Source organism: Brassica oleracea, chromosome C1 (genome assembly GCF_000695525.1).
Source record: "Brassica oleracea var. oleracea cultivar TO1000 chromosome C1, BOL, whole genome shotgun sequence".
NCBI lineage: Eukaryota > Viridiplantae > Streptophyta > Magnoliopsida > Brassicales > Brassicaceae > Brassica > Brassica oleracea.
Genome location: NC_027748.1, coordinates 36,249,761 through 36,264,881, shown reverse-complemented (window position 1 = coordinate 36,264,881; position 15,121 = coordinate 36,249,761). Strand labels below are relative to the sequence as shown.

The following is a 15,121-nucleotide window of genomic DNA, read 5'->3' as shown; positions in this document are numbered from 1 at the left end:
TCCATGCTGTTGGGTATGATACCTGCACACCAACCCTGCGATGAACCAAATCGATCAGAGTATTGGGAACTGGTGTGTCAAAACTACCGGGATAATCTTGAGCCAACATAGCCGCAACGATTTGTGGTGTGCCTCTCCTTCTATTAGACAATGTTCTTGTCGTAACAACAGAACATGTATGCTGCTTGATGTAACTATTAACCGTGCAACGATCTGAGTTCACTAGCTTTGCAACTCGCACAAACCACTTGCAGCCGTCTTCGCTCCTCGGCATTTTATCACATACCTCACTCTGTCCGACTGAATTATGTCATACTCAAAACATTTCTGATGAGAAGCCGTCTGAATATGAACTTGGGCTTCCTCCTTAGATCTATATTCTTGGTTTAAAACCAAATCCATACCATCATCCCGAGTCTTATAAACAACAGGTGTGACTTCAACTGATGGTCTTACTTCTGTATCTCCAAACACATGCTCATCTCTTTCGGTTAAATCCTCATGCATCTCAACGTCTTCGTAGAATGTGCGCACACCATCATTACCATCTTTCTCAGTACCATATTAGTCAGTACCATATTCACCACCACCCTCTGTATCAGTAGTCTCTCTATCAGTAGCATCTCTATCAGTAGTCTCTCTATCAGATAGACCGGCATAGGCATCAGTTTCATCATTATCTTCTTAAAGTTGCACTTCTTCATTCGTTTTGTATATATCATTGATGAACTCCACATGTAGAACACTTCTACACTGCTCATGATTTACTTGCAGTAAATATCCAAACACGGCTTCATCATTCCAGATATATGATGGCTTGTTCGAATTCAACACCATTGGGAAGTAACTAATCCTCGCTTCCATCTTAGATTCATCTACCTTTATCTTTCTGAAAATACGCTCAACCAAACAAGTGTATGTCACCTCCTCCATTGATTTTTTCAACACAATCGTGTGAATTTCATCTTCTCCTTCACCATCTCCCGATATCCATTTTATTTCAGCCTCATCCTTCATATAATATCCCCCGTAATCAAAACAAATGATTGTGCAATGCGGATTTTGCATTTTTTCTGAAATAAAATGGAATTATCATAAAAATTATCAATATTAAGGCAAAGATTTCATTCTCACGCCCTACAGTCTTCTCTTACTAATACTAGTTCTTTCAAATCTACAAACATAGTAATACCCGTAATACTAGTAGAACTTGTAAACATAGTAATATCAGTAATCTATATATAATAGCAAACCTGTTTTTTTTAACCTGCTGATGTCACTTTTTTTATAGGAAAAAAAAATTAACATCCAACGGTGGTATTTCTTTTTGATATCTAATCTAATGGATAGAATTTTGTTTGAGATAAAACTACGACGTCATTTTATTCAATCGTTGTCTTCGGTTCACCAAAGTTGCAACTCCTCGAAGGCGCTGCTCAGACAGATTGCAGAACCGTCATCATCAGCAAGAGGCGTCTCTTTTCACACCCCAAGAATCGTCTCTTTTTATAACGTTATTAATAGAATAGTCTGTACAGTTGAGGTTTTTTGAAGTTCATTCATCAGATTCTCTCACTCGCTTTTTGTCTCTCTTCGTGTCCTTAACATCTTTTCTTTTTCTTTTGTGCAACATCCTATTCTCGTCAAATATAGTTTTGGTGGACATTTAATTCAATGACGTGTTGAATCGTTCTTCCATATATCTTGCTTCAATCCATCTTTCATCCAGAATCTCATAACCAGTTTCGATATGATTGTTTGTAAACCACTTGTTTGTTTTAAAATATCCTTAATTCGAAGAGGCTTGTTTTTATGATCTTCCTAAGTCTGATTAATTTCTCCCTCTTTAATTTTGTTTTTCTTCTTTCTCAAATATCTTTGTTTCTGCAGTTTTTCTTCTTCTTTTTTTGTTACTCTGCAGTTTTTCTTTCATTTGTTGATACTGTCGGTCTTATTGTCGGGAGCAGCAACGCTGACGGTGATAGACGTCCTGGTAATGACGGTGGTGTACGCTTTTGTCAAATGTGATCTCTTCCCCAACGACGTGGCCATTGCAATAAGGGCAGAGAAACCGACGCAGAAGAAATGTTCAAACAGCCCAAGGTTTTGGACCCAGAAGATAATCAAATAGATGTAGAAGCCCCTCCTTTATTTAATACACAGTGTCACACGGTTTAGTTTTCATTTTTTCTGAGAAAAACACACGGTTTAGTTAGAACAATAATTCAGCTTAGAGGTGTGAACCAAAGTATAAGCAAAGTCGGAGAAGGTCCTAGACTTTTAAAGGCTACAACAAAACAAAAAAATGGCTGAAAAAATTTGAATTTTTTTGCACATAATGAGAAATGAACCCATCCTCACATAGTTACAGCGGACAACTAACAGCTAGACCATTGAAAGTTTTGTGAAATATGTGGCCGGTTATATACTTAATAAATTGGTTGACGCAATCCCCTTCATTCGCTTCTGATAAGGATCGGTTCTGAGCAAAGCATATTTGTTTCTTTAGAATTGAAGGAAACATGTCTTTTTCAAACGTCAGTAGTGTGTGGGAGGAGATGGAGTGAACTGTGTCTTATTTTTTGGCCGACGAGCGATCTGCGTATAAATTTCCTTCTCGCTCTTTCGTCTTTGATTTTGATATTCTAACCCAGTTTTTGTATTGCAGTTCACTCGAGTTTCGTATTTATTTTCTTGATTATGTTTCATCAGTGATTGGTTCATGACATTTCGCCAGAATTGATTTGAGAATTGCTAATACCTTAAGTATTTATTCTTCTTATTCAGTAAACTGATAATTCTCAAGCGCAGCACTTGTCTGTGCATGAGAGTTTAAGTGGGGAGGTTTGTACTTGAAGAATAAGTGGAAAGTTAGCCTTCAATCTGTACAAGGTTTCTAAATCATGATCAGGGGCGGATGCAGAATCAGATTTAATGGGGGGCACGGAAAAAGTTTTCACTATATTTTGATTTTTGATTGGGGGCACTTCTATACTCTTACAGGAAATGTTAAAGAAAATAAAAAAGTTAGTTGGGGGCCCGTACGTTACAATGTGTGTCCGCCCCTGATCATGATGTTACTTTTGGAACCAGCGATGCTTGAAACTTGTCATGAAAGGGTAACAGGACGTAGGATGAGAAGATGTGCAGATGGAGTGACCATTCTGGTCAAGAGGAAGGAAAAAAAGGTTTTTCTTAATGTATACACACACAAAAAGTGTGAAACTATAATATTATGACTATTTGTGGTTATAATATAAACTTTATATTGTGTGAACTTGATCATTTAGTAATAATAAATATAAAAATGCTCTGTTTTTATTTTTTATTCATTGGAAATATAATTTTATCTCAATAGAAAAAGTACAAATCTAAATTAGCATATTACTATGAAGAGTGTCGATTATTTGATTAAGAAGCTTATAATTTTGTAACAAGCAAGTTCAAAATGATGTCAATAAGTACCAGGAAAAATAAGGACATGTTTGTGGAAATTGCAGTACTTTAGTGAAAATTTACAATGGTGAGATGGTCATGAACGTAATTATGTAGACAAATAATATTTCTAATAGTTTTTATACTGTATACACCACTAAAATAAAACCCGAAAGAAAAATGTCTTTAATAACATCAGAGCAATATAAACGTTGCTTTGAGGGGTAACTCCAATCATGACATTGTATTTGCTATTGAAATAATATTAATCTTTGGCATTTTAGTAATATACTTAAATTGTTATCTCCAATCAAAACATTAAACTTTGTGTTATAGTCTTTTACATTAGTTTTATAACACATTTGTAGAAATTGCAATACTTGAGTTAAAATTTACAATAGTGAGATGGACATGTATTTAATTATGTTTAAAAAAAATATTTCTAATAGTTTTCATGCTGTATATACCAACAATATAAAATTTTTTTAAAAAAATCTGTCATTTATGAAATTTGAATCCATATAAACATTGCGTCCATCTATGACACTATTTAAAAAAAAAGAAAATTCTAAACCTCTCTCTAGAGGCGATTTACAGAGCGATTATATAAAACACACCTTTTCACTTTTACGAGCACCACCGGCGGTTCCGGCCGCCGGTTTTCTTTCTTTTTTTTTTTTTCTTTTGTTTCCACAATAATTTAATGATTTGTATCATCCTACTCACGTTTGGATTCATATCCAATCAACGCTTTTATTTATCTATCCGACGCCGTGATTCTCTTCCTTCACTCCAAGCACCGCATCTTGTGACTGTTATTTCCATAGGCCTAGTACCAGTAAAACCATTTTTTCTTAGTAAAACTAGTTATCTTTGTAATATCCAGAAATTGTCTTTCCACTAACTAATAAACTTTTAAAGACGAATTTGTTCAGATATTTACTCTATCTTAATGAGATTAAAAGAAATTAAACAAATAAAAATCATCAAAAACAGACTTAAATATATATCTCCATCCAAAACTCATAAACATAGTTTCATGAAACCTTACATTTTTAACATTATCCATCATATACACTACATTTAAATGATATTTTTTTTAAACATTTAATCATAAAAGTACATAAAATATACCTAAAATCAATTAACACAGTATTCAAAATCGTCTTTAAAATCTCAATTTTTTCATGAAATCTTATATTTTAAACATTACCCTTGATATACACTATATTTAAATAATATTTCTTAAAAAATTCATCAAAAACAAACTTTAAATACCTTTTTTAGAAGCTTCAAAATCACCTACGGAGAATGAAGAAGAAGAGCTGTACGTACGAGGAACAGTGGGAGAGTGAAGACATGTGAGGCCATCTCCAATTTTATTGGTTAAGGTTGTTTGTGGGTCATGATGGTGGTTGATTTATTTAATTCAAGATATAAATGTTTATGAGATGGATGATATATAATAAATAAATGGAAGGTTAGTTTAGGGTTTGCAAATACAAAAGAGTATTGAGAACAGGATACGGAGAATAGATATAGCGTCTGAGAATAAAGTCCCAGATCCATTAATGTTCTGATATTTTCCAACTTTCAAATTTCTAGAAAGAGACTCCAAAGGTCTCGACAAAAAAAAAAGACAGCAAAGGTAAATGAGTTATTTTTTTATCTAAGATGTTTTAAAGAGTCAATTAGGCTAATATCCTAAAAGAATCAACTAATTAGCAAAATACCCAAGATCAGATTTGTGTGAGGTGAAACCTGCAAGTAGGAAAATAAAAATGACTAAATTATCCTTATTTTGCATAGAAATGATTTATGTTAGGTATGTTAGAAGTTAGAGGGGGTTTAAAGATAATTGGTGGTTTTCGTAATGATTAGGTAAAGTATAATTCCTCCGCTCCAAGTATGTGGGATAAGTAATTTCGGCCAATCAGACGCGATTGAAACTTCCGAGCACCAAATGTGAATGCAGTTCGTATGCGATTGAAGGCTAAACAATTCAGTAACAGACCTTGAACGATAGAAGTATATATTTTATCTCTTCTCGGGACGGTTAAAACGAGAGTTTAGCAATGTGTCTGGTTGTTTTGGTTTGATAAGTTCACTTATAACTATTGGTGTAATGAAGTGTCTGTTGCTGGCTTACATCTTCATTGGTCGGTTACTTGGTGTGTTAGCCTGGTAGTTTGTTTTGTTAAAGCTAAACATTTTAGTAACCGAATTTGGATGATAGCAGTATGTTTAATCTTTTATCAGAACTGTTAAAAAGGGGAGTTAGCAAGGGGTCTGGTCGTTTTGGTTTGTTAACTCCACTTGTAACAGTTCATGTAATATATAATCGTTTGTTGTATTGTGATCTAAAGAATATCTTAGTCATGACAAAATTTTATAACCAGCTACAATTCCTTACGTGATAAGAAGATATTAAGTTGGTTGATTCATAGGCTAATAAATTGTGTAACAATTGTCATGGAGAAGAAAGCTACAATTCTGTTATGATGCTCATGACCATATCAAATGAAAGACGCCCCAACGGTCGGATACACTAAGAAATCATCCAAATGTTTAATCTTCTCAACATGGTCTTATGAAATTCAAGGAGTGTTTGACGTCATCAGATGAGCTTCAATCTTGAACCACTTTTGTTATTGAAGTAACTGACCGATGAAGATGAAACCCCCGTATTTCCGCAACCACCTTCTGCGTTGCTCCCTTCAAAGGATGTCTCCTAATATAACTGACCCGCTTAAAGAAAATAACAATCTTGGTCGCGGCGTGAACAAAGGTTGGGATTTTCTTTTCTTAAACCATGGCAGTATTTTTCTTCTTCTAATGTTAGCAATGCTTTGTCCATGGAGTTTGGTAAAATTATAAAGCTCATGGATATTGCTTTCTCTTATACAGCTAACTTCAATTGCATGCAAACTGCATTCACATTTGGTGCTCGGAAGCTTCAATCGCGTCTGATTGGCCGAAATTACTTGTCCCACTTACTTGGGACGGGGGGATTATACTTAGCCTAATCATTACGAAAACCTCCAATTATCTTTAAACCCCTTCTAGCTTCTAACATTCCTAACGTAAATCAATTCTATGCAATATAAGGGCAGTCTAGTCATTTCTCTTCTCCTACTTGCAGGTTTCACCCCCACACAAATCTGCTCTTGGGTATTTTGTTAATTAAAGCATAAAGCTTGTGTGTAGAATGCAATTACTCTTTTAAAATTAGGTCTTGGGCCTCGACTATTAATAAAATCTAATAATTTGTAACATTTGGTTTGATTACTACGGGCCTTTTAAATTGCTATTGTTTTAATAATACTTTTTCATTAAGATTGATTGCCTAATTGATCTCCAATTAGATAATAGTAATATACATTTTTATACTAAAATTTGAACTATAATTTGATATTCGCTATGAAAAACAGTAATATCATTGTTTAGTATATAATTTGAGCAATAATTATATATTATTAGACAATAGTCACAATATTAAGAAAAAAATTATGTTATGAAAGTTAGGAATAAAATTTAAAATTAATGTGTGAAATGGCTATGGTATAAGTGTATAGTTATGTAATTTCACAAATTCAATATTGTTAGCAAAAACTATAATAATTATAATAAATATTATACACAAAATATAAAAATTAAAAAATTCTACTCGATAAAAAAAATTTGTCAAACAAAAAATAGCTCTTGCCTCTAATATTTCAAAGGTAAAAAAAACTTGTCAAACAAAAAATAGTTCTAAGGAATGACATTAAAAGGCCAATATTTGTGTGGATATGCATATATCTCTTTCAAACTAGTATGAAGTCTACGAGCATGATTAACCCGGGGTTCTTAGGAGGAGGTTTTTAGCGGAAGTTAAGAAACTGTTTCTTAACTTTTAACTAAAAAATCTAAGATCCGCTAAGAACCCCACTCTAAAAACCCCGAATTAATCATGGTCTAAAGTCATAGCTCTTGCCTCTAATAATATGATTAGCTCTTAACATATATCCTCAAAAGCTAATATCTGAATGCACGCGTATCTCTCTATCTAAAACTGCTTCTTTGAACTCTATGATCCCTTAAATTCATAGCCATGTTTCAATAAAATAACCTTCACAAAAAGAAAAGCAACCACCTAACAACGTCGAGTTGGTCTAGTGGTAAAGGAGTTGCAACTGTAATTTCCACCACTCATGTTCAATTTGCGCTGGGAGGAACTATTTACAATATTTGGTTTCCCGGCAAAGAGGTGAAACCACCTTTTTCTTAACATTTTTACCGAAAGAAAAAAAAAAGAGCAACCAGCTAGCCAAAAGTATATTTTCTAGCATAAAGGATTTTCCGACCCGACCCGACCCAGCCCAACACAGCCCAATCCAATCTTTAACCTAACCCAGCCCAGCCGAAATTTTATACTACATTTCAAAAGATGCGAAAACGACGTCGTATGACTCACGAAGCTTCCGTCTGCTTCATGTAGAGTTTTTTTTTTTTTTGTTCAGCAAGTCGGCTTGCTTCGTCCAGAAAATTTCTCAGCTAGATTCTTTCCTCTTTGCACGCCATCATTCAAAATCGGGATCGTATATAGATATACCTGGAAAGAAACCATCTCAAGGTGCTATCCACCGATCACATCCCTCGGCTCCCATCGAAGCGTACACTGGAAAGAATCGTGTACTGTTAATTCTAGGGTTTTAGCTCCAAAATCATGTTTTTCTCCGGCGATCCGTCGACTCGGAAGCGTGTCGATTTAGGTGGCCGGAGCACCAAGGAGGGAGATGCTCGCAGGCTTCTTGAGCAGACCAGGATGGAGCGTAATCGTCGTCTCCAGCAGAAGCAGCACAACTCCGCCGCCCTCAAAATTCAGGTCAAAATTCTTCAATTGAGAGACTGTGTGTGTGCTTACTAAGCAATGTAGAACCAAACATATGCCTTTGGATGAATGAATGTTGAGCTTAATTTTATTTATATCCACGTTTCATTAGCATTGAAGTTTTATTAAATACATTTCTATTGCTACTTGCTTCTCGCTGAAGATGCAACATGTGTTTTGGCTAAAGTTAATAGCTTTTTCAACGTTTCATGCTCCTTTTGTTGTTGGTTAGGTGCTGACTAGTTTTTTTTTTGTTTTTTTTTTTAGAAATTCTTTAGAGGTAGAAGATCAATGGCCATTGAGCGCTTCAAGGTGAGGCGTGACTTCTGTGAAACCTATGGTGATAATTGCCAGAATGTCGATAGGTAATTTGCTTAAAATTGTTCTGTGGTTACTACTTATTTGTCTTTTGACCCTATTGAGTACCTTTTCTTTTTTTCATTCAGGCATTGCTTTGAGCCAGCTTCTAGTTTCCTCCCTCAGTTTCTGTTTTTCTTCAAGGCGCAAAGCTCGGGAGATTTTGTGATGCTTGTGGAGACGTGTCGTCTACTGCGACAGTTTGCGCACAGCTGTGGTATTTTACAATATCTATTCATGTTTCTTTTGTTGATACCTGTTGGTCAGTTCGTTCTTGGGGTTGATCAGTTTGCTTTTAAATCTCTAGGCAACTCTTGTGTAAGAGGAAGCATAGCCTGAGTCTTCGTTTTTTTCTTTATTAGTTATTAATGGCTTTTTTTACTCTTCTTTACCATGTGTATATTATGAGCCGTTAAATTAGAACGTTGTGTGAGGAATGTCCCCTTACCCTAAATAAAATTCTCCCGTTTGCTGTTTACATCTTCGCAGATTTACATTATATTATTTTTTTTCCCTTAAAAACAATCTTTTCTCTAGTTTCTTCTCATTCATGTGTGGGTTCTTGCTTAATGGTGTTAGAACTTCTCATCGTTTTACAGGTGACATTCTAAGCTTTTTCTCTGGCTTGGACTACTCTACTGAGCATAATACGGTGGATTTTAGAGTAAAGAAACTTGCATTTACCTGCATCGAGGCTATACATCAGAATAGGTAAGTTTTTGTTTTGGCTCTCTCTCATTTGTATAGCATATCCAAGAAATAGCCCTTCTGGTATCAGACTGTGATCAACTGTTGTTTATCTCATGGCTTTTCAGTTCTGTTATTGAATTTTTAGTTCTGCATCCTTATGATTTAAGCAGGGAACGTTTAAGGGATCAGCTCTTAGTTACTCCCGAAGAAGCTACCATTTCAACAGCTATCTTGATGGATGCGATGTCGTTGTTGCTAGATCCTAAGCTGCCTTGGGTTTGCAAAATAGTTAGCTATCTACAGAAAAGAAACATATTCAAACTGGTCCGAGAAATTGTGACTACGGCTAAGGTAATTTCCAATAGCTCCCCATGATTATCCACCACCACCACCACCTAGTTCTTCTAATTTACGGCACATTTTCGGATTGATGTTACTTAGTTGGCAACCTCTCCTTTGAAACAAATCATTGTTTTTTGCAGGAAGGCTCAAGAAGTCCGACTATGAACGGCAGCATCCTTTCGCTAGAAAGTGTATTGTTTCTGGTAGTACCACACGTTGGCCGTGAGCCATGTTGCTGCCCTGTTGTTGATCCACGTTGGAGTTTCTCATCTATGATCCTTACCATACCCTTTATATGGCAGCTCTTCCCAAACTTGAAAGTGGTTAGTTCCTCAACTCATGTTTTTAGTCACGGATATACAGACACTAAACATAGCAAATTCAGTATCATGTAGGCTAAAATGACAGCTTTTTTTTTTCCCCCAAGTTTATGTTTAACACTGAGCTAAATATTATCCACCTGCCAGCATCTATTCATTCAAACTTTGGCAAACTCATAATTTCATGGTCCAGGTCTTTGCTAACCCAAGTCTAAGTCAACACTACGTTCACCAGATGGCTTTATGTATCCAAAAGGATACCCATGTTCTCCCAATAGATACAAACACAGAATTTCCTGGTTATGCTTGTCTTCTTGGTAATACATTGGAAATTGCAAACGTGGTCTTGTCACAGCCTGAATGTTCATTGGACATGGTAGGTTCATACTTCTTAGTGCAGTTTATTTGTTTTTAAACACAATTTGCTCCCACATCTGTTTGAGTCTAATGCTGTTTTGTCTTCGTTCTTTATCTTGACCAGGCAATTGACATTGCATCAGTTGCAACTTTCTTATTGGAGACACTTCCTCCTATTAAGTCATCAGAAAGAGAAAGCAGACATAGTATGACATTTTATTCTTTTACATGGCATTGTTTGCTATTCTTAAGTTCCTTTTCGATTCTGCTCGTAGTAGTTCTTCATGAATTTGATCTTATTCTGAAATGGAAATGTACTTTTTCGTGGTTCAGGCTCTTCTGAAGAGGATGATGATATGTTGATTGACGATGTACAAGAATTAGTCTTGAATAGGACTTTGGAGCAGCAGATAACTACCAATGCTATAGACTCACGTTTTCTTCTGCAGTTAGTATGTACACATTCCCTGTCATATGAAACCACATAGAGTGCTATTCTTCCTTTGGACCAAGTGACGCTTTAATTTTAACATAACTTATTTTATTGCCAACTATGCAGACAAATATTTTGTTCCATCAAGTTTCGGGTGTTACGCAGTCATATGACGAAGATAAAGAAGCACTAGCTATTGGCACAGGCAGTTCTTTTCTGTATGCGGCATTCAACATTCTCCCTCTTGAGCGAATAATGACAGTTATGGCTTATAGAACCGAGCTTGTAGCTGTGTTGTGGAATTATATGAAGCGATGCCATGAGAACCAGAAGTGGTCATCCATGCCTAGTGTCCTAGCTTATCTTCCAGCGGATTCCCCGGGTTGGCTATTACCTCTGGTTGTGTTTTGTCCTGTTTATAAGTAAGGTTTGCTTGATTTAATGTCAAATTTTCTTTAGTATTACGTGAAAGTCAATCTCTCGTATGACTATCAATTGAAGTGAAGTGGTTTAATACTTAAATCTGTTTTAACATTGTTGTCACTGATCAGGCATATGCTTACGATTGTCGATAATGAGGAATTTTACGAACGAGGAAAGCCACTATCGCTACAAGATATCAGGTTGCTCATCATCATTCTCAAGCAAGTAAGTTTTTCTTTGACGGGTTCATCAAGTAAATCGTGTAACTTTGATGCTATGAGTTTTAGGAGATATGAAAGACACGCGACAAAAAATTTAAGACATGCATTTAATAGCATCTAATATACCATGCATTTAATTTTCCACTTCTTTTTGTGTATGCGCGTTTATTCCAGGCTTTATGGCAGTTACTGTGGGTGAATCCACTTACGCAACATAACTCTGGGAAATCTGTCTCCAACGACCTCTCAAAGAAGAACCGTGTTGACTTAATTCAGAACAGGGTTGGGGTTGTAGTCGCCGAGTTACTTTCACAGGTCAGTTTTCTCTTCACAGATATATTGGCTGTAAGTCAGCATAACTTGGCGAAGGTAATTGCTCATTTTATTCTCTTTGCTGATGAAATCTTTCGGCAGTTTCAAGATTGGAACAACCGGCAACAATTCACTTCCTCGACCGACTTTCAAGCTGATACAGTCCGTGAATATTTTATCACTCAGGTGACTACTTCACTTAGATTTTGTTAGCTGTTTGGTCTTAGTTAACTTGAATGATTTGGTCTTAATTGTCCCCTATCATTGAAAACCCTTTCTCCAGGCTATAGTGGAAGGTACAAGAGCCAGCTACATACTGATGCAGGCTCCTTTCCTGATTCCGTTTACAAGCAGAGTCAAAATATTCACAGTGAGTGGTTGTTAGGGCATGTATATCTGGTGATGGATTGTCATTTGTTGGATTTGAGGAACCTAGGTGTGCTAATTAGCGTATACATGCGTGAGTAATCTCTTTAAATGGGAGAAAAAATGTTTGTATTTGTCGCTGATTACTTTGCTGCGGCTGCATTTATTGGCTGAACATCATTTGTAGACACAATTAGCAACGGCGAGGCAGAGTCATGGATCTGAAGAAATGTTTGCTGGAAATCGGTTTAGAATACGAAGAGATCACATCTTGGATGATGCTTACAATCAAATGAGTGCATTGTCAGAGGATGATCTCCGAGGACCAGTAAATTCTCTCTCTTGCCAGATACTTGTCTTCAAGCAATTGCTTGTTCAGAATGCAAAATGCAAAATGCAAATTTTCTTTCCTGTGTCGCTTTAGATTCGTGTGACATTTGTCAATGAACTCGGAGTTGAGGAAGCCGGTATTGATGGTGGTGGCATTTTCAAAGACTTTATGGAGAAAATTACCCTAGCAGCCTTTGATGTGCAATATGGGTTGTTTAAGGTCCGTATGTCTATAGCTCTGCTCACTCAAGTTTTTGTGGATTTCATAATTTACCACACTTCATCATTTTTGCATGTAGTCTATCTATAATTCTTTATAAATCTCCAACATGCTTTCTTTCAGGAAACCGCTGATCACATGCTTTATCCTAATCCTGGATCAGGAATGATACATGGACAGCATCTCCACTTCTTTCATTTTCTCGGCAGTCTTCTCGCAAAAGTAGGATATTTGAGTATGAAAGTCGTATAAGTCACCAATCTTTCTTTTACTAGTTCTTCTCGCCATGTATTCATCATGCAAATAGCACAGTTGGGGTATAATTGTCTTGATGCTTTCATATATATTTGTTTTATTTGGCTTTTTTTTCTTTATTAAAGTTGATTTCCATCTGTTATATAAGACTCACTAAATGTATTGTATCTTGTTGCAGGCTATGTTTGAAGGGATTCTAGTTGATATACCATTTGCAACTTTTTTCGTCAGCAAATTGAAACAAAAGTACTATAAACCTCAACTTCCTGTCAGTTCATTTTTTTTTGTTAATCCCGCCTAGACCTTGTGAATACTCTAAAGCTTCTACTTTTTCGTTGGCTAGGTACAACTATTTGAACGATCTGCCCTCTCTGGATCCTGAGTTGTATCGGCATCTTATATTTCTGAAGGTTGGTTTTTCTCGACATTCTGTTTTCCCGTTGCTTCGTGGAACCGAGAAATAGCTATATGCATAGTCATGTTCCTGGTTGTTTTCTGGATGTTCTTTTGAGCTCTGTCCACCAATTTTATGTAATACAGTTATATTATGAAACTTGCAGCGTTATAAGGGTGATATATCAGACTTGGAGCTTTACTTTGTTATTCTGAACAATGAGTATGGAGAGAGAACAGAGGAAGAGCTACTTCCAGGGGGCAAAGACATGCGAGTCACAAATAAGAATGTTATAACTTTCATTCATCTGGTTTCCAATCATCGGTTAAACTTTCAGGTACCCGGGAACCACTTTCCTCTCGTTTATCTTAGCATCATACTTCAGTGCACCCTGTAAAATCAATAGCTTTTGATGCAATCCATTTTTATATTGTAGATACGTCAGCAGAGTTCTCATTTCTTGAGGGGGTTTCAGCAACTCATTCCGAGGGAATGGATAGACATGTTTAATGAACATGAGCTCCAGGTGCCCATTGATCCTATGCTTTAGATGGTTAAAAATAAAATATGTTATTATGCCAGCTTTGTTAATTGTTTCCTCAAAGAGCATGAAGAGATAGGTCTCTTACCGTTTGTGGGGTTTGGTTTACAGGTTCTCATATCTGGTTCAGCTGATAGTTTGGATATTGACGACTTGCGAGAGAACACCAATTATTCTGGAGGCTACAACGCTGTGAGTAATTCTTTCCTTGTCATCCAAAATACCATATCCCATTGTGTGTTTGAAACATTGTTATATGATTGCATCGTTGTTGTGTTATTGACAGGGACATTATGTGATTGATATGTTCTGGGAAGTAATGAAAAGCTTCTCAACCGAAAACCAGAAGAAGTTCTTGAAGTAAGTCAAGTTATGACACTTTTTTACTCAGTCTCCATAGGAGTCTTTTGTGTGTGTTCTTGAACGGAACTGAGAGGGTAACTAACATCTGACATCCTTAATTTCAGATTTGTAACGGGTTGTTCAAGAGGACCACTGCTCGGTTTCAAGTACTTGGAACCTGCATTCTGTATACAGAGGTAACCTTACACAGATTCAACATAGTGCTTTGGGAAGTGACACAATGTATAAAAGATAAATCATGTGTGTTTCAGGGCTGGTGGTAGCGTGAGTAATGAAGCAGTTGATAGACTACCGACATCAGCCACTTGTATGAACCTTCTTAAGCTCCCACCCTATCAAAGGTTTGTCCTCTCTCATAACACATCATCTCCTTTGGTTTTTGCACTTCATCATTTGTCTCGAATAAATCACTCTGGAGAAAGAAAATTGAACATCTTTTTTTTTTTTTGTCGAATGATGCAGTAAAGAGCAACTTGAGACCAAATTGATGTACGCCATAAGCGCAGAAGCAGGCTTTGATCTGAGCTGAATAGCTTTTGTGAGTTTTATCACTCGGAGAAAAAGATTGAAGACAAGAGGAGGGTGCTTGATAGAAGACCTACCTAGAAGAAAAGAATTGAAAGCATGCTTTGTCTTCTTTGTTTTTGTTAATATTGTAGGATGTTGGTAAATATATCTTGAGTGCAACTCATAATACAAAGGAAAGAAAACGGAACATTTTGGCCGGAGAATAAGCGAACCAAGTCATCAAGATTTCAAAAAAAAAAACAATTGAAAACGAAACAAATTTTGTAAATATTTGAGTGGACACTATATCTCTGAAATAAAAAAAGCGAAAGTGGTACTCAAAATTTTAAAACATAGTTTATATACTTAAAATATTAATTAT

The 15,121-nt window shown here is 36.0% G+C and overlaps 1 protein-coding gene across 1 annotated transcript; it reads left to right on the top strand.

The window, feature by feature from the left end:
* The first annotated feature begins 7,924 nt into the window (after positions 1 to 7,924).
* LOC106316098 (E3 ubiquitin-protein ligase UPL6) lies at positions 7,925 to 15,032 on the top strand. The gene is made up of 26 exons (XM_013753968.1): positions 7,925 to 8,302; positions 8,576 to 8,673; positions 8,755 to 8,882; positions 9,265 to 9,376; positions 9,526 to 9,706; positions 9,838 to 10,020; positions 10,211 to 10,393; positions 10,499 to 10,580; positions 10,708 to 10,826; positions 10,934 to 11,229; positions 11,359 to 11,455; positions 11,626 to 11,766; positions 11,866 to 11,949; positions 12,047 to 12,133; positions 12,317 to 12,457; positions 12,554 to 12,679; positions 12,803 to 12,901; positions 13,113 to 13,180; positions 13,278 to 13,344; positions 13,495 to 13,665; positions 13,765 to 13,854; positions 13,981 to 14,061; positions 14,156 to 14,229; positions 14,337 to 14,408; positions 14,484 to 14,573; positions 14,695 to 15,032. The coding sequence occupies exons 1-26, from the start codon at positions 8,144 to 8,146 to the stop codon at positions 14,759 to 14,761; spliced, it is 3,096 nt and encodes a 1,031-aa protein (XP_013609422.1). The 5' UTR covers positions 7,925 to 8,143; the 3' UTR covers positions 14,762 to 15,032.
* Positions 15,033 to 15,121: the final 89 nt, after the last annotated feature.

What these genes read in the sequence shown, in the direction of transcription:
- LOC106316098 (XM_013753968.1), top strand. Translation starts at nt 8,144, where the DNA reads ATGTTTTTCTCCGGCGATCCGTCGACTCGGAAGCGTGTCGATTTAGGT. An exon ending in GCAGAGTCAAAATATTCACA is followed by an intron (nt 12,134 to 12,316) that starts GTGAGTGGTTGT and finishes CATCATTTGTAG; the next exon opens with ACACAATTAGCAACGGCGAG. An exon ending in GTCAGCAAATTGAAACAAAA is followed by an intron (nt 13,181 to 13,277) that starts GTACTATAAACC and finishes TTCGTTGGCTAG; the next exon opens with GTACAACTATTTGAACGATC.